The sequence below is a fragment of the Diorhabda sublineata genome, chromosome 1 (genome assembly GCF_026230105.1).
Source record: "Diorhabda sublineata isolate icDioSubl1.1 chromosome 1, icDioSubl1.1, whole genome shotgun sequence".
NCBI classification, from domain to species: domain Eukaryota; kingdom Metazoa; phylum Arthropoda; class Insecta; order Coleoptera; family Chrysomelidae; genus Diorhabda; species Diorhabda sublineata.
This window is the reverse complement of record NC_079474.1, coordinates 32,167,127-32,188,453: the sequence shown is the minus strand read 5'-3', so window position 1 is coordinate 32,188,453 and position 21,327 is coordinate 32,167,127. Positions and strand designations below refer to the sequence as shown.

Here is a 21,327-nt window from a genome sequence, read left to right as displayed (position 1 = left end):
TTGAATGAATATTTCGTTACGCGAAAGTTATGTCTAAAGTGGGTGCCTCGAGACCTCATAATAATCCATCAATAAAAATAACAAATTTATTTTTCTGAGCAGTTCGAATGCAATAAACCGCTGAGTGGAATGTACGTGATGAACCGATTATAAAGCATGGAAAGGCACAAAAGTCGACTATGTTATGGCATCAGTATATTGGGATGCGCATGGTAAAATATTTATCGACTATATTGAAAAGGGAGAAAGTATTGATGGCGATCATTACGTAATATTATTGAAGCATTTGAAGGATGAAATCGCAGAAAAATGACTTTCTTTAGAGAAAGAGAAAGTGCCGTATCATCAGGACAATACACTATGGCAAAATTGCATAAATTGGGTTTCGAATTGCTTTCACATCCACCGTATTTTCTAGATATGACCTCCATCGATTTTCTCCTTTCTTTTTAACATTTTAACAAATCTTTGTCAACTACCTATTAATGAATATGAAAAACGTATTGATAATGTGTCTAATAGAAGAGAAACGACATTAAACAAAATTTTTTATTGTGGTTCAAATAATCAATGGTTTTTAATTAAGTTATATCGATACACATTTTTTTATGTTTTCGACTACTAAGGTCATTAACACTTAGCAAAATTGAATTATATTTTATTTTAAATAAGACCAAAGAAAAAAAAAATATGAGATAAAACATTTCCGTCCAACCGTTAATTTTTCTGGAATATTGAGACAGATGTTCATTTTCCCGAGACCAATATGTTTACGAAAACATACATGCTTAAACAATATATTCTTAAAATAATGTTTTTTTTATTTTCCCCCATAATTTCACTGAATTCCATTCCTTTGATGTATATAACGAGTTGTTTTTACGGCTCCCATTTCTTTTAAAAATATTCGGAGTATATTTTCATGTTTTGATATCAAATTTTCGAATTCTGGAAATACAAAATCGTAATGATACTTTAGGAATTCATACAAAGTCGGATTCTAAACACCTCCTGTCATTCCGCGGTGTATTTCATCTTCCCCTCAGTTCTGTGGAAGATTCCGTGAGGTCTTCTCTTCTCGTGAAAGGTTAGCTCCACAGATCACCTATATGCTAAGTCTTTACGTATATGTAACTATTCGCCGTTAATCCACACGCTCCACCGCCAGTTTCAATAAAAAGTAACTCGGTTTTTGCTTCCATTAAAATGTCTGTCCAAACCATCCAGGAATCTCCTTCACAATCCACTTTTTTATGCAATCGCGAATCGTTTTCCAGCTTCGTTTAGTGGTGGCCGCGATTCAGTAACTAGCCTTATATAATGACTACTTTCAAGTCTATGGATGTTTATAAGTAATTTCAAGGGCAGCGCGTGCCTAGACAAACGAGAAATTTTTGCCGAGAACGAAAGAATCTTCCACGCGCTTCGAATCTAGACTAGAATCTTCCTTAACCATATAAAACGAGTGCGTCGACGCGACGTGAGACAGTTGAGTCGAGTAATCGAAGCGATACGGTCGGAGAAGGATTTTAATTGTACTGCGAAGTAGTGATTGTGAAGGTATGGCCCTCTGCAAGATTGAGTTTGACACCTCTGGTCTAAGGATTATATAGTCAAGTTTCATTTTTTCATAGTAGCAAAAAAAACTTCGCTTTCTTATATATAGCGATCTTATATATTTTTTTGTCGAAAATTTTTAGTTTTCTAGAGGTGCAACTTTCGATTTTCTATTACAAATACAAAAAAGCATTTTTTGGACTTACTTGGTGTTAACACTTAGGGGCCATCCATAAAGTACGTCACACGTTAATGGGGTGGGAGGGTATCACCGAAGTGTGACATCGTGTGACAAGGGGCATGGCATTAAAATTTAAAATACTAAAACGCAAAGTTTGGATGTGATTGAAAATTTAAAAAATTTTATGAAATGTTGGACTTTATGTTGATTTTATTAGATTATTATTTAATAAAAATAAGTAAAAAATGAAAATAGCTGTTTTCTCTCGATTATTTTTAAATACATACATAAATTTAAAAAATTTGTGGCGTCACATCAGAAGGGGGGGTTATAAAAATGTGACAAGGACGGGGGGAGGGGTTTAGAAGTCCTAAAATTCATGTGAGGTACTTTATGGATTGCCCCTTAAGCGACGATATGACATTATTGAAGTAAACGATATTTCGAAACTAATACATTCTTTCACAAATGAATAAAGTTAAGTTAATAGACCATTACTTTGTAAAAAATTAACTTCTACTAAATCAACTTTACTTAGACAGAGTCACCTTGGTTCAAACGGTGTTCCTTTCCCTTGTTACTCACGTATACGTGATACCTTACTCGATAAATTACCATGAATGGATGAAGTGGCAAACATTGTTTTGCTTTTAACTAAGTTTCGAATAAAACAAATTTAAAAAGTTCTTTTCGAGTTGAGTTATAAATTCAGAAGTAGTTCCGGGTCATTTCAATTTTTCTCCATTTTCACTGCTTAAAATCTATAAATTTTCAATCAGGTCGAGATAAATAAATAACCCTTAGAACGACAGCCGAAGGACTAATAGTTTCGGGGCATAAATTATGGTCTTTATTCATCAGAGACGGATTATATTCTCGAACATATTTGTCTCTCTAAAATTTCTGGTATAGCTTCAGAAAAGTAATTTTGATAAAAAGTTTATAATTTTGGTTTTAGTTATTTCTAGTACTACTAAAAATTAATTTCATACATTTAGTACAAGATCTAAATAAAGTGACGGGTGATGTTAGAAAATTTCCATTAATTTTATCTGTACTGTACTGTAATGATGTATTGTTGGAACGGTTGCCACACAAATTAAATAGCTTAGGAGCAATACAATCATTCCAACGCTTCTCAAACTTCTCGATGCCGTAGAAGGATTTTGCCTCAAAACAGGCTTCAGTTTCAGCAATTGCTTCTTTATTTGAGCTGAATTTCTTACCGGCAAGCACTTTTTTAGATTCACGAAAGACATATAGTCACTGTAAATCGATGCATTGTCTTGGTGAAACAGTGGTTTTTGCTTCGACATGAGGCCGTTTTTCCTATTCTTATTATATCTTATTATTCCATGCGCATCCCAAAATATGGAAACTATAACCTTCCCAGCTGACTGTTGTGCCTTTGGACGTTTCGGATATATTTGACCGGCTGCAGTCCACTCAGATGATAATCGTTTTGAGTCCGGAGTGAAGTAAGGGATTTATTGTCACTTATCGACGCAAAAAACTTGATTTATTACGTGTGAACATGACCAAACACTGCTCCGAATCATCAACACGTTGTTGTTTTTGATCGACTGTGAGTAAACGCGGCTCCCACTCCTTCATGGTCAAATGTTCACGCATAATTGTAAACAAACTGCCTTCTGATATCTCTACGGCCTCAGGTATCTCACGCAATTTCAATTTACGATTAAATATAACCAATTTGTGGACTTTTTTGATGTTTTCTGGAGTAACCACCTCAATTGGTTCTTTTCGATGGAGCAGAGTCCATCGCAGTTGCAGAATCTTATAATTGATTCGAGAGTGGCGACTGTATAGAGCCGCAAATCGGAAAAAACCCGGAAGCTTGTGCTCTGATCCCGAACCGATCTGTTCTTTGGAACAAAATCGGAACGGAGTCGGACCGGGTGTGTCCAGACCTTAAGGCACCGTTTGTAAACCTTTCGATGTTACAAGAACCGTTTATAGGTGGGGAAGAATTAAAACGCTACCAAGAATGGTATAGATTAGCAGGTTGGAACAAACCTATATGGAAAAAGTTACATACAAAACCAAGTAATTAGTTCTCGTCTTCGAATTATGGAATACAAAGTTTGACTAATAAAGTTATCTGATGAAACCTGAAGTGAACTGATCTATTTTATGTGACCATAAAAGTCTAAGGCGGACCCTAGACAATCAATTTTATTATTATTAGGTTAGTTCGAACCTGCTAGTCTGGACAGTTCTTGGAAAGGTTATCGGAAGCGTTTATAGATATTTTCTGCCATGTACGGTTCTTGTGACAGTACTTGCTATCAACCAAGTATCAAAACTATACCTAAGTCGGTTGGACCAAGGACGTTTTTTTAATGGGTTGGAACGAACCTATAATTGAACATTTAGATTACATAATGATTGAACAAAAGTTTAAGTGTGAGTTTAATTTTTATTGCGCCATATTTTTCCATTGCATTGTGTAGGGTCAGTATTGAGCAATAGTTTTTTGTCTGTGTTTCGTCTTGACGAGGAATACACGCGCGCGTGCATAATGGCGGAAAAAGAAAATGAAAAAGTTAAGAAAAGAGAGGTTATCGTCGAATGTATCAAATATACAGAGAATTATCATCTTTGTGGAATGTCAAACATTGGTTGTTACACTTTCTTAACAATTGCCCATAAAATATATCTGAAGAAATTTTGTATCTTCAATTACGACCATCAGATGACAAATCACAAACTTTGGATACTCCAAACGACGTCATTTGGAAGGAAGAATTAAATTTTCGTGTCTTACGCAAAAATAATTTTCATTCATTTGAAGTGCCAGAAAGAAGGGATTTCAAAGGTTCAGGTGGAGTAGGGAGTGGTGACAATACAACGTTTCCTGATGCGCAACACATACCGGGTGTTTCATTGAGAAATTTTAACGCCTGACAATAATTGTATATTTTGTCCATCGCACCAATAGTAACTTTGGAATCAGCCGAGTAATTGATGTCTGGTTCATAATTAAATGCAAGACGAATAAATGATCCACGTGTTACTGCGCGATTGGTTCGATGATTTTCTCGATTTTGTTCTCTATATCAATCTATGTGTTGTTGACGTGCCACCCTGGTTCTCATGCATTTTCTTGTCGACGATTATCATGCTCTTCTCGTGCACGAACGAAGACAAAATGAAGAATTATTTGAAAGAAGCGACGTTAAGTGGTATAGGTAAAATAAGACATGTATAGTGTGAGGTGGAAAGGATAAAATTTTACATTTCTCTGTATTAGAAATTCGCTTAAGGCGCCATCTGTTCCGTACTTAAGGAAACTACGATTAATAACAACAATCAACGTTGATGATCAGCTTATTATTAATTATTAATTATGGAGACCATTAATTTAAATAATAACTATCCTATCATTTAAATTGAATCAAATTACATATATGTATGCCAACTTTCATGAATATAAGTTGACTCGTTTTTGAGTTTATTCGAAACATACACACGGACACTGAATTTTTATATATTAAGATGTTTCCACGGGCAAGCAAAGATGATGTAAAGAAAAAATTCAATTCTTTGAAAACTAACTACCGGAAAGAGCTTAAGAGCCAGTCGATGAAATCAGGATCTAGTACAGACGACGTATACCAACCTACTTTGTGGTATTATCAGGAATCCCCATAGGATTACGGGGGGAGAGAGTGAACTTTCAAGTTTGGACAATAATTATATAAATTTTGTATTTTCTTGTACCAATTTTTCGATCAACCCACGTTTACGTTTAGACACAAGCGACACAACTAAAGCAGCAGCTAAATCTTGTTTTACGCACAACCAACAAAGTTTAATGAAGAACTGGAATAAATACCAGAATCTCTTGTTAAATGTGTAATTGGAGTGAAAAAGTCGTACAAAAGAAGAGTAGCGAGCAGCTCATTGAATATCCACAAAGGAATCTAGGTATCACATAAAGACGCAATAAAGAATCAAATTAATCACGTTTTGATAGAAATTAAACACATTAACAGATGTTATAAATATAAATATAAATTACCACGTCGAAAGAAAAAATTGTGAAGTATCTATCTAACACGTTTGAAGTCCTATTCGAGGATAATGAGTATCATGAAATTACAAATTTTAAAAATAAGGAAGGTATTCAATTGAGTGTAATTGAATGATTACACCGAGCATTACGTTTATCGATCACATTGACCTCTGTATCACTTTCAGACATTTAAGACCATTTTACACCTGTTACTTTATAATTTTTCGTCGGCAGGTATAAATCACTGACGTAATTAATAGGTAGAGACCTGTATTATGCTTAACCCGTAGGGGACTATATTGAAACAAGCGGAAACTTGTATGTACGTATAATGAAAAATTAGATGATTTATAGTTTTCCTAACAAAATTTCAAGCAGTTTTCTCATTTTCCCATTAGAAGTATTATTACTTTTTATATCAAATCTAATGCTCAAACGATTATTAAAACAGAACAGAATTAAGTTGATACTTAGTTTTCAGAATAAAAATCTAATACGATTCATGTATTAGATTTTTTATTTTTTTTTCTCTTCTGGTTTAGTGCAGTCATTTCAAAATAACATCGGATATAGATAGAAGGATACATTTTAAGAAAAAAAATGTGGTAATTATCTAGATTAGGTTACACACCTCCGATTTCGTTAAAATTTTAGTATATTATAGAGAAAATTATGCTGAAAAATTTGATATATATATATATATATATATATATATATATATATATATATATATATATATATGTAGGGCGCGGAAATCATCCCTACACATAGTTTTTCAACTTTGAAGTTCCAGAAAAAGAAAAATAATGTATACATTATAGTTTAGCTTCGCATGTCTAACCTAACCTACCCTAACCTAACCTAACCTAACCTAACCTACCCTAACCTAACCTAACCTAACTTAATCTAATGTAAACTAACCTAACCACTAAGGATTTTGATTTCAACTAGGGATATTGATAGAAAATCAATCAATAAACAGCAATACACAAAAATTCATAGAATTTTATCTTTTCCATGGTCAAACACGAATAAAAAAAAAAGAAATTTTGATAGATTTACTAACGATAGTGGTATGTAAACAAACTAGACTAAATTCTGTGCAAATTTTATGATACATGATGTCATCATTAGGTAATGAAGACATGCGAAGCTAAACAATGATTATTTTTCTTTTTCTGGAACTTCAAAATTGAAAAACTATGTGAAGGGATGATTTCCGCGCCCCTACATATATATATCAAATTTTTCAGCATAATTTTCTCTATAACATACTAACTAGATAATTACCAAAAATGTTCTATAGTTTTTCAAAAAGCCCAATACTTTTCAAGTTATTGATAATTAATAATTCGGAATTTTTTCACGTTTTTCAATCGGTTTTTTGCAAATATTTCCAAAAATATGCATTTTAACGAAAATTTTATAACGAAAAAATTGTAACTGAACAAATCGGTTTTTTATAAAGTGTTCTAAGTACAATATTAAGCGAGATATTACAGATCAAAGCCGTTTTTTATTTTGTCTGAAATTTAATCGATGTATTCAATGCCACCTAGCGTTGAGCAGATACATTTTATGCATTCTAATGAAATAGGGTTTTGTAGTGGTCGAAATGAGCTTTGAAATGAGTACTGTTAAAAGTCTGTTGCTCCTAAAATGAGTGAGCTGTAGTGCAAATAAGAGGAACATCTAATGGTTTTCAAAAGTGCCATTTCCAACAAAATTAAAATTAATCGTAATACGTTTAGAATTAAATTTATTATGAAGAGTTTGATAGATTCAAGCAGTTTGGATGATTTAGGTCACATATTTTTCAAAAAATGACGATTTTTAATAAAACCATCTGTTTTAATATATCAAAAATGATTAAAGATACGTATAAAAGTATAATGATGAAAAATGTAGGTCTTTTTTTTGACAAAAAATTTGGCTACTTTTTGTTTCTGTAACACAGAAATTGACGGAGATATGATTGTTTAAAAAGCGCACGGCAGCGCAATCATAGTCTCTCTCGAGCCCTTTGACCCTTCACCGTTTTATAATAAAAGGTTTTTCACTATATATTGTAATGGAGCTCTTTTAATTACCTTTAAAATGGTTGTTTATAAGTTGTGATAGTATCAAAATTGAAGGAGTTATGGTCCAAAAACTAATCGTATTTCAAGTTATTGAAAATTATTTTATTATAAGGTAATCAGGGCCGGATTAAGCTAGGGGCTTGGGGGGGGCTATAGCCCCGGGCCCCAGGTCCAAGAGGGCCCCATCATTTGGAAATCATTCTGTATATTTTGATGTGTTGATACCACAAATCTAACGTATTGATATTATTTTGTGAATTTTTCCGGGTTTTCGAATTCCTTAAGGGGGCCCCGTCATTATTTTAGCCCCGGGCCTTATAAATCTTAATCCGGCCCTGGAGTTAATGGTGTCAATATACGTTTTCTAGCGATAAAATGTAATTTTTTTCCATTAAAGGCTTGTTTACACCCCTTAAAAATAATAGGCGGAGCTCAGATCATTTTCACTTTTGAAGTTAAGGGTAAGTCGAGCCTAATTCCAAAATTTCATTCAAATCGCTTCACAGTAAAAAAATTCGGAGGTAAGACCCTAATTTCGCTTCAATGACTGCACTAATTTTGGAAAAAAAATAGCAATTAAAATATCAAGGATTTTAGATTAAAATCTCGTTTTATAAAACTTCATCTCGAAAAAAAGTTTTAATCTGAAATAAAGTAAGGGTTGCTAACTTCACCCCCGTATATTGTAACAGAATTGAAAGAATACTCTTGCGAGAGCAAGAAAATTACAAAATTTCTAGTTTCGAGTTTCTAGCTTTACTGAAAATTTTCAATTTCCAATTTTAGTAACCACCTTTTAAGGATGTTATCTTATAAAGGAGTGGGCTTTGGAAATTTTGTTATAGGAAAGACTCATCTTAATTTCATAAGAGCAATCTCCTCCTGAATTTTGTCGCATGAATTTGGAAACACCCTATATATCCTAAACGTGTTTAAATAGTTTATTATAGGTAATCTTCAATGTTGGGGATGCACCTCAACTTGCCGATGAAGAAGCTGACGAGCTATGAAGATGGTACCAGAAGTACCTGATCTGACCAAAAATTACACAATCTGTACAGAATATATTCCAAGTTGGAAGACGCCACGTTGTTAAGTATTTATTTGGCAGCCATCAATACAGAACGATGTCAGTGTAATCGTAAAATTGGTCATTGTTAAGTTATATGTATTATTTGAAACGCTTCAGCTCAACCAATATAAAAGCTGAACTAGATTCTACTCTGGGTTAGACTGCTCTTTCGTTATCAAATGTGATATATTGGATAGCAGAGTTTAAACGAGGCCATATGACCTGCGAAGACCAGCATCGAATTGGTCGATCAAATGAATTGACAACTCCAGAAATGTTGAGGAAAATCCACAAAGAAGTGGTGAAAAATTGGAAATGAGAAAGCTGTACGCAAGATGGGTTCCGCGTTTGCTCACAATGAAACGAAAACGTCGACGTGTTTCGCATTTTCTAAAAGGTGACAAATCGCTAATAGAAACAAGATTTTTAGAGAAAAATGATCCTTAGTCTAATACCAATCTACATAATGAGACACCATCAACCATTCGCATGGGACATCCCAAAGTAACTTTTTTAGTCAGTCAGAACTAAACGAAGAAAAACCAAAGTTGTTAGAGAAGAATTGGGCGCAACTATATGGGAACCAGGAATCCAGCAACAAAGATTTGGAAAAATATCGTCAAGGCAATTCGCTGATGCAGATATTGTTAGTATTTTAGTAGTATCCTCTAATACAGTTATCACTAGCTTAAGGAAATTGTCAATGAAACTAAGGAAAACATCATGTGAATCAATAATGGTCTTTTCGGAAGAAGAAACTGCATTCACATAGAGTGATATCGGGATCGGTTTGAACGAGAAAGTGTGTTTTATTATTTAACAATTGATTTTTCATTACAGACTGAAATCATAGTTACAAAAAAAGCTTTGACTAACTAAATATCCTGACTTAAACACAATTGAAAATAATATGAATTTGAAAAGAGAAAAATTGATTGAAGTGTCGATAAAACAATATTAGTACGTTGTGGTATCAATTTTTACTGCTGAAAGTTCGTTTAAACATTAATTTTCCCCAATTTAATGTTTTAATTTTTTTATAGAACAGTCAAAAATTCATTAGATTTTCTCGAAAATCATACTAGAATCAAAATTCCAGTACAAAATTGATGAAAAATAAATCAAGATTTACGTACTTGCTCAATTCTATTCCTTTGTTGATGAAATCTTCGTGATGCAGAACTGAATTGTTCCAAGGAACATTCAAAAATTTCAAAACGGTCTGCATCCATTTCCTTGGATGTAGAACTAATTGTTCATACGGTACCGTAAGACATCTACAACAACAATCCTAATGAAACATTTGAAATTGAAACTTATATAGAAGAAATAATAATAATAATAAAAATAATAATAATAATAATAATAATAATAATAATAATAATAATAAACACAAAGATAAATAATCCGTCAGTCACTTCCAATAGCAATTAGAATTAATTCAACGAGGAACACACTTTCAAAATAAACTACGTCCATATTTACATCACAAATGACTACTCTAAATGCAATACTATTCGTTTCTTAATATATTCCATGGACCGTTTGGCAAAATTTCCCGCCGAAATAGCTAGGAAAATAATGGTTCGGCCTCCAAAATACGTAAAATCCTTCCAAAGGAGAACATTTTCTCCCGCTTTCCACTATTAGCACTACTCGTTCGAGGTATCTAAGCAATTTGCTGAAATAGACGTTCTCCAAGTAGATGATCTGTTGTCTCTATGGCTTGTTCGTAGAATCTATCTTCTTCTTCAAGTACCATACACTTTGCAGCGTTTAGATGTTCTCTTGTTCAAAACTTCTAATCTAGTATCTGAAGACACCGTAGCCAGGAATGTTGTTTACGCCCTGGTCCTCAAGCCCGTCAGTATGAGCTTGAGAGTTGATTATCTCGGTCCTCGCAGGATGTGTCCCAAATAAGATACTTTTCGTTGTTCAATTACCGCGATCAGTTATCTTTCCACACCCGCTCTCCTTAGTACTTCTTTATTCGTCATGTGCTCGGTCCATGGGATCCGTAGAAGTCTGAACAACAACGACATGTCCATTGCTTCTATTCTTTTTAAAGATCTCACTTTCAGGGGCTACGTCTCCATACCGTACAAAAGGATTGGCCAAATATAACATTTTATCACCTTCAATCTAAGGCTTAGGGAGACTTCTCGGAGGATTAGGAGCTTATTAAACTTTGTAAAAGCTGTTTTTGCAATTGCTATTCGAGTTTTAACTTCCTCTTCGCAATCCCATTTTTCATTCAACATAGATCCAAGGTATTCAAATTTATTGACTCTCTCTATGTTATTTCCAAGTGATTGAGCTTCGCCGTGTTGCTATCTTCTTATGACAATTAGACCGTCCGTATTTGGTTCCAATTTCGTTGATAGAGTTGACTACCTCTTGTAGGTCTTCTACGTATATGTTAAATAGCATGGGTGAGAGTATGCATCCCTGAAGGACTCCCCTAAGTATCTGAAGGTGTTCCGTAGTTAAAGAGCCGCTAGTTCTCAGTTCCGCTGTTTGATCTTCATACAGCTTTTGTATGATCCTGATGTCTTTACTATCAACATCAACATCCTTTAGGATGTCAAACAGTAAGTCATGCCGAATGAAGTCAAACGCTTTTTGGTAGCCTATAAAGCAGTAGAATCTATAAGTAGTTATAATGGCGTTGGGCGAGATAATCGACGACCTTAAGATAGAGATGAGCAGCTCAGCAGAAGACCATTGTTAGAAGTTGGGATGCCGATGTTGTGTTAGCTCATACACCACGTTGTGATACCCTCTGGTGGATAGAGTTGAAAATAGAGATTTTCACGTTAGAGAATGTCAGTTTATAATTAAAATTTTCATGTTCATTTTCAGCAACAGAAATAATTCAGTTATTCCAAATGTAATTTTAATTAAAAGAAATTTCGCGTAATGTCTTCTTACTTTTTTGGTCCCAATTCTTTGCACTGATTGTTCATTGCTTCAACCGCTGAGTTCCATTTCTTCAAGCATTGCCTGTAACTGCTTAAATCGAAGCCGGTGATTGTCACTTTTCTAGAGATAATGGAATGAGCCGTCGCGCGGCCGTCGCGTACCATAAATATGAATTTGGCGTTGGGGAAGAGTTCGATAACATACGTGCCCATCTGTAACAACAAAAACATTTTTCACGTTTACGCACAAAAGTAATTGTTGCAAATATCCGCTGGATGATTTGGCGTTTTCGAAGTCGCTGAATCCATTTATCGAGAAAACACATAGTACCAATAAAAGCTATGGTCGATTTTCGATTCAGCTGAATTTATGAATTAGATGAAACGACATATATTTTTCACGAGTTATCGACCAGTTAATATAACCTAATTTAAAGTAACCTTAACCTCACTGAATCTAAAGTAGATTCAACCTAATCAGAAAATGGATCCGCTCCTCGGTCTGCCTAACAACACCAACTGATTTTATATTAGGTAAGCTGACGCATAGATGACGCAATTAGTATTAAATCCAAATGATTTTCGGTTAGCCTCAACCATTAACAGACACGAGTATAAATTTGACAGCTATAATACTATAAGTTTGTGAGTTATAGCATTTTGAGTCAAGCAACTTTTGTTAGACGCTCCCCGAAATAATTTTAGATAACGATACAGTGAATTTGATTGAGATAGCTGAAGTTATCAAAGGAACGTGTTGAACGTATCGTATATTTGGGCATGCGAAAGCTCTGTTTAGAGTGGATGCCACGCTAGCTCGCAATTGACGAAAGACGACAAAGAATTGATGAATCTGAGCAGTGTTTATAGCTGTTCAAATGCAATAAACCCAAAATTTTTTTGTCGTGTGATTGACACGCAGATGGCGCTGTCATTGTCAAACCCATATAACGTTTATGGAGTACCAACTTTCAAAAGACTATGTGTCAAATTTTATGACATTTCGATTAGTCAGAAAAAACTTACAGCCATTTAAGTGAAGCTACTTTTGTTATTTTCAAAACAATGGATTTAAAACAATTTCGTGTGTTAATTTATCATTGCTTCTTGATGAATAAAAAACTCTCAACAATTGCTTCAAAAGTGTTATCCGAATTTAAACATACAGACGTACAGACACCAATGATAATGAGTCCAATCGACAGTCATCCAAGTGGATTGCACGTGATGAACCGAAGTTAAAGCGTGGAAATACACAAAAGACGGTCTATTGCTGTGAACGAGATATTTTATTCGGCCTTACGAATAAAAATCTAAGCAAGTTAGGTCTGGAGATATTAGTGGCCAATTTATTGAATGAAAAATGCTCAGAATTCGTTGAAGAATCGTATATTAAGTGCCATTCAATTGCGTGGATGTTAAAAATAATTTCCAAGTGTTTCTCGAGGCCGCTTATGTTATAAAGATGTTCGTGAGACACGGCCGACGGCCGTTTTTAGTTGCCCATCCAGTACACTGCGTTCAAAAGTTTAATTCTTCGGTAATTTGCACAGTCGCTCTTTTTTCCTTTTTGTTATAATGGCACCACAAAATAAAAATCATTATTGGTAAAACTGGAAGACATTTGGGATCACGATAAATGGATTCTAGGACATAGAAAACGTTAAAATAATAATCACAAATACGGAAGTATAACTTAAAAGTTATTTAAAAAAATAGTTACATGTTTCTCATAAGTATAATATAATGTGTATCACGAATAGCGATGCATATTTCTGTATACAGGGTCAATTTCTTCTGTAGAATTTTTAGTTCGATACATCCTTATCTATTGCCGAAAGCACAACTCGTATTCGTCAAACTGCATTGCAGATGTCATGAATAAATGATATTTTCATTTATTTCGTAGCTGCAAACCCAATTTTCTTCTTCTTACAACTATAACGTACCAAAAAAATATCTATTTTAGCTGTGATATTTTTTTACGCCATCTGAGTGTAAAATAATTTCAAGTTTTTTGTTTTACTTTTACTATGTTGTGGTTTTGGTAACGGTATGTCATCCTCATTTATTTGAATTATGGGATAATAAAATTACCAAATAACCTCTTATTTATTATATTCTTTTGTTGATGAAGCGAATTCAAACGTATTACGAGGAAATATATTACAAAAAGATGAATAAACAAAATTGCGGTTTTACTTTCGAAAAGCCGTCTAAAACCTGCGGTTATTTTACTGACTTCGTACAACATGAAGTTGATACTGAAAACACTGTTTACATTACCACTACACCAACACTCACAATTACATTAACTGACGCGCGTTTCGATAACCAAGTTATCGTCTTCAGGAGCTGAAAGTAAAATTTAGTCTAAAATAGGTAAGTCAAGTGATTAGGTTTTAGTTTACCTTCAGCCTCTGAAGACGACAATTTGGTTATCGAAACGTGCGTCAGACAGTGTAATCGTGAGTGTTGGTGTAAACACTATAAATATCGCCAACGGTTCCAGAAATTTCAACTTAGGAAGTTGATACTTTCAATAGTTTTGTCTTTATAGGACATAGCATTGATTAAGTAGAATCCTCGTTATTAGCCGATTTTTTCGAAATTGCTGTATGTTGTTCTACACCTAATAACCAGACTTTCTGCTTGTAGTGCCTTTTTTGTACGTAGCTTGTAGGTAGCTTATAGGCGCATGCAAGTGATGTCTGTAATGCGACAAGAGGTATCAGCCTCTAATCCAAGGCATATTCGTAGTCGTGAAGATATAAAATCCTAACAATAGGAGTAGATTCATTGCAAATAAAAATAATATTGATCATTCAATACATTTTTTTTATTAATAAAGCAAAACATGTTTCATATTCAATAAATATGGAGAATTCGGATAATGATCAAAATTTATACCCACAACGTTGTAGATTTGGCAATATACTCGGATTATTAGAGATAAGAATCAAATTTATAGTAGAAGACATATTCAACGATGACAGAAGAAGCCATATAAGAAAAGAAGCATTCTCGGGTTTAGAGAAAGCCTTTGATAGAGTACCTAGTGAGAAAATATGGAAGATACTGACCGAAAGAGGAAGTCAACGTAAAAATTATTAAGATAATGAGAACTAATTACAGAGAAGAAATTACGAAATATTCGAAAGTTTCACTAGAAACATGGGATTAAGACAAGCTTAAGCCATGAAGAAATGCACTGTTTAAAGTAAATAATAAGTATGGGATATTCGAAACTACAAAGAGATAACATCGGGAAGCATTTGCATACGATGTTGTACTAATAGCATAGGTCGAAAAAGATTTTCAAGAAAACATTGAGGTGTGGAACAAAGCAGCATTAGACATGGGGATTGAACATAAACAAGAACAAAACATGGTGATTGGGGAAAAAGAGACCAAGATAAATATAAGAATCGATACAGAAATACTGGAATAAACACTACCAACACCTAGGAATAATAAGAGACGAAACCGAGATAAAAATATAAATAACAAAATTGCAACAATTAATAAACTATTTTAGGCCAGAAGACACTGAATTCATAAATACGAGAGCTCTCGTACTACATACTCCGCCATTGTTGACAATCAGGTGTCAGTCGGCGTTGTGCTACAGCCCCGTAAACATGTCCGCCATTATTGATGCTCCTGCCAAATGTGATTCGTTATGTACAGGCTGAAGGCCTGCAGATATACATCGGAGAATGAGTCGTATGTATGGGGAAAACTTGAATGATGGTGTCGAAAGTTTAAAGATGGCCGTAATAATGAACATGATGAAGGGGGCCAAGGACGCAAATCTGTCGTTTCAGATGACCTGGTTCAACGAATTGACAAAATGATTAAAGAAAACCGCAGATTCACCATTACTGCTTTGTCTTCCAGAAGTTTTAAGGTCTGTTTTGTACTCAACTTGAATTAATTGGCGGCAATTTTCTTTGAAGCGAGTATTGAAAAGCTTGTCCACAGATATGTCTCAATCTCTTCGGTGATTAAATCAAAAAGTAACCGTAAGTGTACCAATCTTTTGGTAATAAAAAACTAGAATATTCGAATCTTGAGTGTTGACAGAAAGACAAAACAGTAAAATTCAGGCGACAAAGATGAAATAATTAAGAAGAGTAAATGAGTATCAAAAAAAAGATAAAATGAAAGACATAGATATAAGAAAAGACGTAAATATACAATTACAATGGTGAGGACATTTCAACGGATGAAGGAAGAACGATCTGTTAAAAGAAAATCGAGAGCGAAAATAGAAAAAACCGGAAAGAGAGACGGATCAAGAAAATCGTGATGTAAGGTAATAACCCGAATGTTGAATGAACGAGAATAAGCTAAAAAGTAGCAAAAATAGGAATGAATGGAGGAAATTAGCACAAACATAGTGTACTAACTCTAATATATTTCCGAGCTTTCGTGGGAATTAATTTAAAAATTACGGCGTTTTAAATTTTTATTAAAAAAAAACATTAAGTTTATCCATTCAAAAATCAAGTGTCAATTTGAATATTGTTCGGTATTTAGTTTTGCCACAATCCCACTACGATAACGATTATATATATTTTTCCACGCGAAAAAAAAACCATTTCGTATTCACTTTACAAGAATTGAATCACGTTTACCTATGCAAAATGTTTAATGAGACAAATTACAGTATCTGTTATAGCTTTAGTGTCTATAAACTATGCAATTACGGTTATTGTCAAGAGACATACGTTACGCAAGTATGGAACTAAAACCGCATTGGTTAATTTGCAAACTGCAGGTATAGTTCGGTTAGTTTCACCTAATTTATCAAATAATTGTAAACTGTGGGTATCTATTGGTACAAGATGATTACACAATCAAAATTATATGAATAAGTATAGAGATAATTGTTTTGAATCGAATGAATCGCGCAAAAATAGGAAATTTTACGATTAGAGGAGTGTTAATTGAAAAAACTACAAATAGATATTCAGAGGCGTATAACGGAGCCCAAAATATGACGATTTGGGGGAAGATTACCTCTATACCAAGTTGCATCCCTGAGGATTTATAGAGGGCAAAATTATTTTTTTTGAAATTTTGCGAAGACCGCCTTCTACTAATCATTGTTTAATGCCCTTATCAATGTACCAAATTGCATATTTTTAAGTTAAAGCAAGAAGTTTACTTTTTTTTGAAATTTTGGACCCTATAACTGCAACTTGGTATAGAGGTATTTTGGACTCGCCTATACGTATCTACTCTATGCCTCTTCTTATGCGGGACACCCTATATAATATATACTATATATACTAGGACCCTTGAAGTTCTACTGGGACTCTAGGATCTAGATATACAGTTCGAAGCCACGAGGAAAGCATACAGGTTGTACATCCATAAAGAACTGCAAGTTGGATCAAATGATCATGCAAAAATCTGAACACAGACCACAGTCGATGGGCAGCGACCGAATGACGCCTACTACTGTTAACAATAAGGATTTGGAGGCATACATCGAGCAGTGGATCGGTGACTCCAAGCCCGCGATACTGAATAATTTTGCAAATGGTACACAGGCAGCTCCAGGAGACATGGCTCGGCAGGAGCAAGCTTCTGCGGAGGAGACCCCAAAATAAGCTGACGTATTAGCTGTGAAGGAATGCGGACGCGCGATACCTAATCGAAGCCACAGGAAAACAGTAATACTAATCTGCTTAGATATCAGAGCTGTCATATAAGCCATAACGGCCAAAAAAGTGCTCTAGGTCAGTGATGGAGTACAAAATCTGTTGAGTTATGCTCATTTGGGTGCACAATCACTCGGGCAACACTCGCAAGACTGGGATCGGCGATATCACCCAGAAATCATCTTTGGTGTAGCTAAAAGCTTTGCTATTGCGTCTCTCAACGGTCTATTTGTAAGTTGAGCTCGGCAGAGATGGATAGAGACACCTGGCATGAGACAATAAAAGAAGCACATAGACTTAGTGCGTCTGACACCAACTGTTCCAACTAAGCAGACGCGAAATTGGACTAGTGATTCGACTTTTAACCGACACGGTCATTTAAGACGCCATTTCATGGACGATCCGGATTGTCGCTGGGGCATAGAGGAGGATGAAACTGCAGGCCACATCTATAAGTACCCTGTACTCACACGAGCGCGGTTTAAACACTTGAGCAAGCAAGAATGACATGAATGTTCAAGCCAAAGCGCTTGATCGGGTTCTCAAAGGACATCGGCCTGAAGCCTTATGTGCTCAACGGCTATCCACAATGCTATTACATATGTACTATGAACCCTATATAAATATAATTATTTGCAAAATCTGTAAATAAACTTTCTCAATATTCATTTCATCTTTAATAAAGCAGTAATTAATCAATCAATTGGGCAATACTACTCTTTATAAATAACTTTCATGGTAATTAATTACCTTTATTGTCAAGGGATCCTTGTTACATAACCTGGGGGCGGGTTCGCCGTGTTTGGCGATAATTTCCAAGGTAAATGCCGCGATCGCGTCGTCCAGTACGTTTTTTGTGATACCGGCTTGTTCGAGTCGTAGCGACTCCTTCTCCGATTTCAACCAATGAAAACGCATCTGGAGCAGTCTCGGAATAACTCTCGTTTCTTGGCCACATCTGCAAAAAACAACAACTAGTTTAATAGTTTCGTAATGGACGTTTATTTCGGTGAATAATCATACTTGAAGTTGAACCATCTGTTTTCAATTGGTTTAGATGGAATTCCATAGTCGCGGCGGTTATAGTTTCAAAATATATTTTCAAAAATGGAAAATTATTCGAGATATTTAGCACTAAAGGTGGTTATTTATCGCCAAAAATGCGCCTAATCAATATTTCGAATTTAATCCGGATCACAAAAGATTGTAAATTAGATTTTATCAATTTTAGTTGTTGTAGTAACTTGTTTGTTGCGTCAACATAGCACAGGACTAACATTCACACAAGCTCAATTGGTTTAGTTGATTTAAGTCTTCTTATCTTGATTTACAGCGTTGAAAGTTGAAATCCCGCTCTCGCGAATCGTCATAATGCTCGAGGTGAAGCCGCTTGGCAAATGATGGAAAAATATCAGTAACAATCAGAAGTTAAGAGTTTTTTATTGATGGGAATCAAAAGCTGGTGCCATGAAGTTAAAAAATCCTTCAGCTTACAGAATGTTCTTACTTAAAATTATATGAAATGCCACTTCGATTACCGATAATTGTTTGTTACGTCAAGTCTCGTACTATTATCGATGCGCTAATCTTGTCAATGTTTGACATTTTTGGAGAAAAGTATTAATTAATCAAGTCCCCGTTTCGTATTTTTATGCAATGCGGTCCATATGTATGGAATATATATAATTATGTACATGTATTATGTATGTAGCGGGTTTTCCAATAAGAGGTGTTATTTTGATATTCAAAGAAAAATGCCATTTTTTGAGATAAATGATTGGATGTTTATTTCATTATAAAGAGGAAGGTATGCCGTTTATAATGGAACACAACATCAGCCAAATGGCCGCCACGACTGCGCTTACAGGACCATATGCTTTTCATGAAATTTTCCGTAACCAAATTGCAAAGCGGCTGCCCTATATCCTCGATAGCCTCACGAATTCCATCTTTGAGGTCTTGAATCGATGCTGGACTGTTAGCGTAGACCTTATCTTTCACGTGGCCCCAAAAGAAAAAGTCGCAAGGTGTTAAATCACAAGATCTCGGTGGCCAATTGTGATCACCTCTTCGAGAGATAACACGGTCTGGAAATTTTTCCCGTAAAAGATCGATGGTTTCGTAGCGCCGTCTTGTTGAAAGTAAACGTTGTCCAAATCAATACCATACTATTCCGGCTATAAAAAATCATTAATCATCCCTCGATAGCGCAATCCATACACCGTAAGCTCCAGCCTCATTTTCGAAAAAGTAAGGTCCAATGACACCTCCAGACTATAAACCGCACCAAACAGTCACGCGTTGAGGATGGAGAGGATTTTCAACAATAACTCTTGGGTTTTCCGAGCCCCAGATTCGATGATTTTGTTTATTGACGTAACCACCAAGGTGGAAATGGGTCTCATCAGTTAAGATGATTTTTCGATGAAATTCCGGATCATTTTCATGCATTATTCTCAGTTGTTCTTGATCGACGTGCACGGGTTTTATTCTTCACATCACTAACTTGTCCCAACAGCTCAAAAGTTTCCACCAATTTCTGTATTGCGGTCCGAGAAGGTGCTTCACGTCGACCCAAAAATGTTTTAGTTTTACGAACCGTCTCTGCCAAACTTTCACCATTTTTATAGTGAATTTTAATAATTTCAATGAGTTGTTGAAGCGTGTATCGTTCCATTTTCATTAATGGCGTAGTTTCTACTTGTCAAATGTCAAAAAATGACAGCTTCAAAAGTGACATTTACCGAAATAGCGGGCTGTTCAAAATAACACCTCTTATTGGAAAACCCTTTATATGTAACAGGTCGATTGTTATTCTTGAATTGAAAATTTACAGTAAGAAAATATTATCTCCCTACAGCAGCCCTTCGAAAAGGGCTCGTGTGGAAAGAGATTTTAGTCCTCTGTTAATATTTTTCAATTTACTTCACAATTGAATTAAATGTTCAAAATGACCACCATTCACTTCTTGACAATAACCGAGGGGATTTTGGACTTCTCGTACAAATTTTGTATGACCTCATTTATTTTGAGTTTTGCATAAAGAAAAATACCACACTTACAAAATTCAGTTGGTTCAGGAGTTAAATGATGAAGATTCTGATAGAAGACAAGAATTCTGTGAATTGATGATGAACAAAATGGACGCAGATTTGTAGTTTATAAACAAAATAGTTTCATTCAAACGTAACGGTTAACAAACAGAACTTTAGATATTGGAGCAGAGAAAATCCTCACTGGATGTGTGAGGCTCACACTCAGTATCCTCAAAAAGAGAACGTTTGAGCTGGTATAATTAACAAGAAAATTATTGGCTCTTATTTTTTTAAGAGCACAGTTAATGATGATGTGTCACTAGATTTTTTTATTAACTTCTAAGTGCCTACATTACAAAGACTTCTTCCTGATGTTAATACGCATTTTGCACATATAGTTAGAAATTATTTAAACGAGGTTTTTCCCAAAAAGTGGATTGGAAGACGTGGAACGATCGAATGACCGGCTAGATCCTAAGATTTGACTCCTCTCGATTACTTCTTATGGGGGTTATTGCTGATTTAAAAGTTAGTATTTAAAAAAGGATAACGGAAGAAATTAATAAAATAACCCCCGAGGTCATACAAACTATTGTACGAGAATTCCAAAACCGCATCGGTTATTGTCAAGAAATGATTTGTGGTCATTTTGAACATTTGATTTAATTATAAAGTTCTAATCTAAAGTTTAACAACTTTGACGTTTTAGTGATAATTACATGGTTATATAAAATATATCTGTATTATTTTATATTTTCAAAAAATTATA

At 34.7% G+C, this 21,327-nt stretch overlaps 2 protein-coding genes and 1 long non-coding RNA gene across 3 annotated transcripts in view; 1 reads left to right on the top strand and 2 right to left on the bottom strand.

The window, feature by feature from the left end:
• The window catches only part of LOC130450384 (protein phosphatase 1 regulatory subunit 14C), a 321,652-nt gene that overhangs the window by 104,822 nt on the left and 195,503 nt on the right, over positions 1–21,327 (bottom strand). The gene's annotated exons all lie outside the window — the stretch shown is intronic.
• The window catches only part of LOC130450339 (protein-tyrosine sulfotransferase), a 95,944-nt gene that overhangs the window by 5,502 nt on the left and 69,115 nt on the right, over positions 1–21,327 (bottom strand). The window contains exons 3-5 of the mRNA XM_056788683.1: positions 18,274–18,481; positions 11,862–12,064; positions 10,067–10,207 (exon numbers count right to left, since the gene is read on the bottom strand). Coding sequence (XP_056644661.1) covers positions 10,067–10,207; positions 11,862–12,064; positions 18,274–18,481 — 552 coding nt within the window. The remainder of the gene's footprint in view (positions 1–10,066; positions 10,208–11,861; positions 12,065–18,273; positions 18,482–21,327) is intronic.
• LOC130450396 (uncharacterized) overlaps positions 1–21,327 on the top strand; it is a 43,675-nt gene that overhangs the window by 7,921 nt on the left and 14,427 nt on the right. The window lies entirely within an intron of this gene.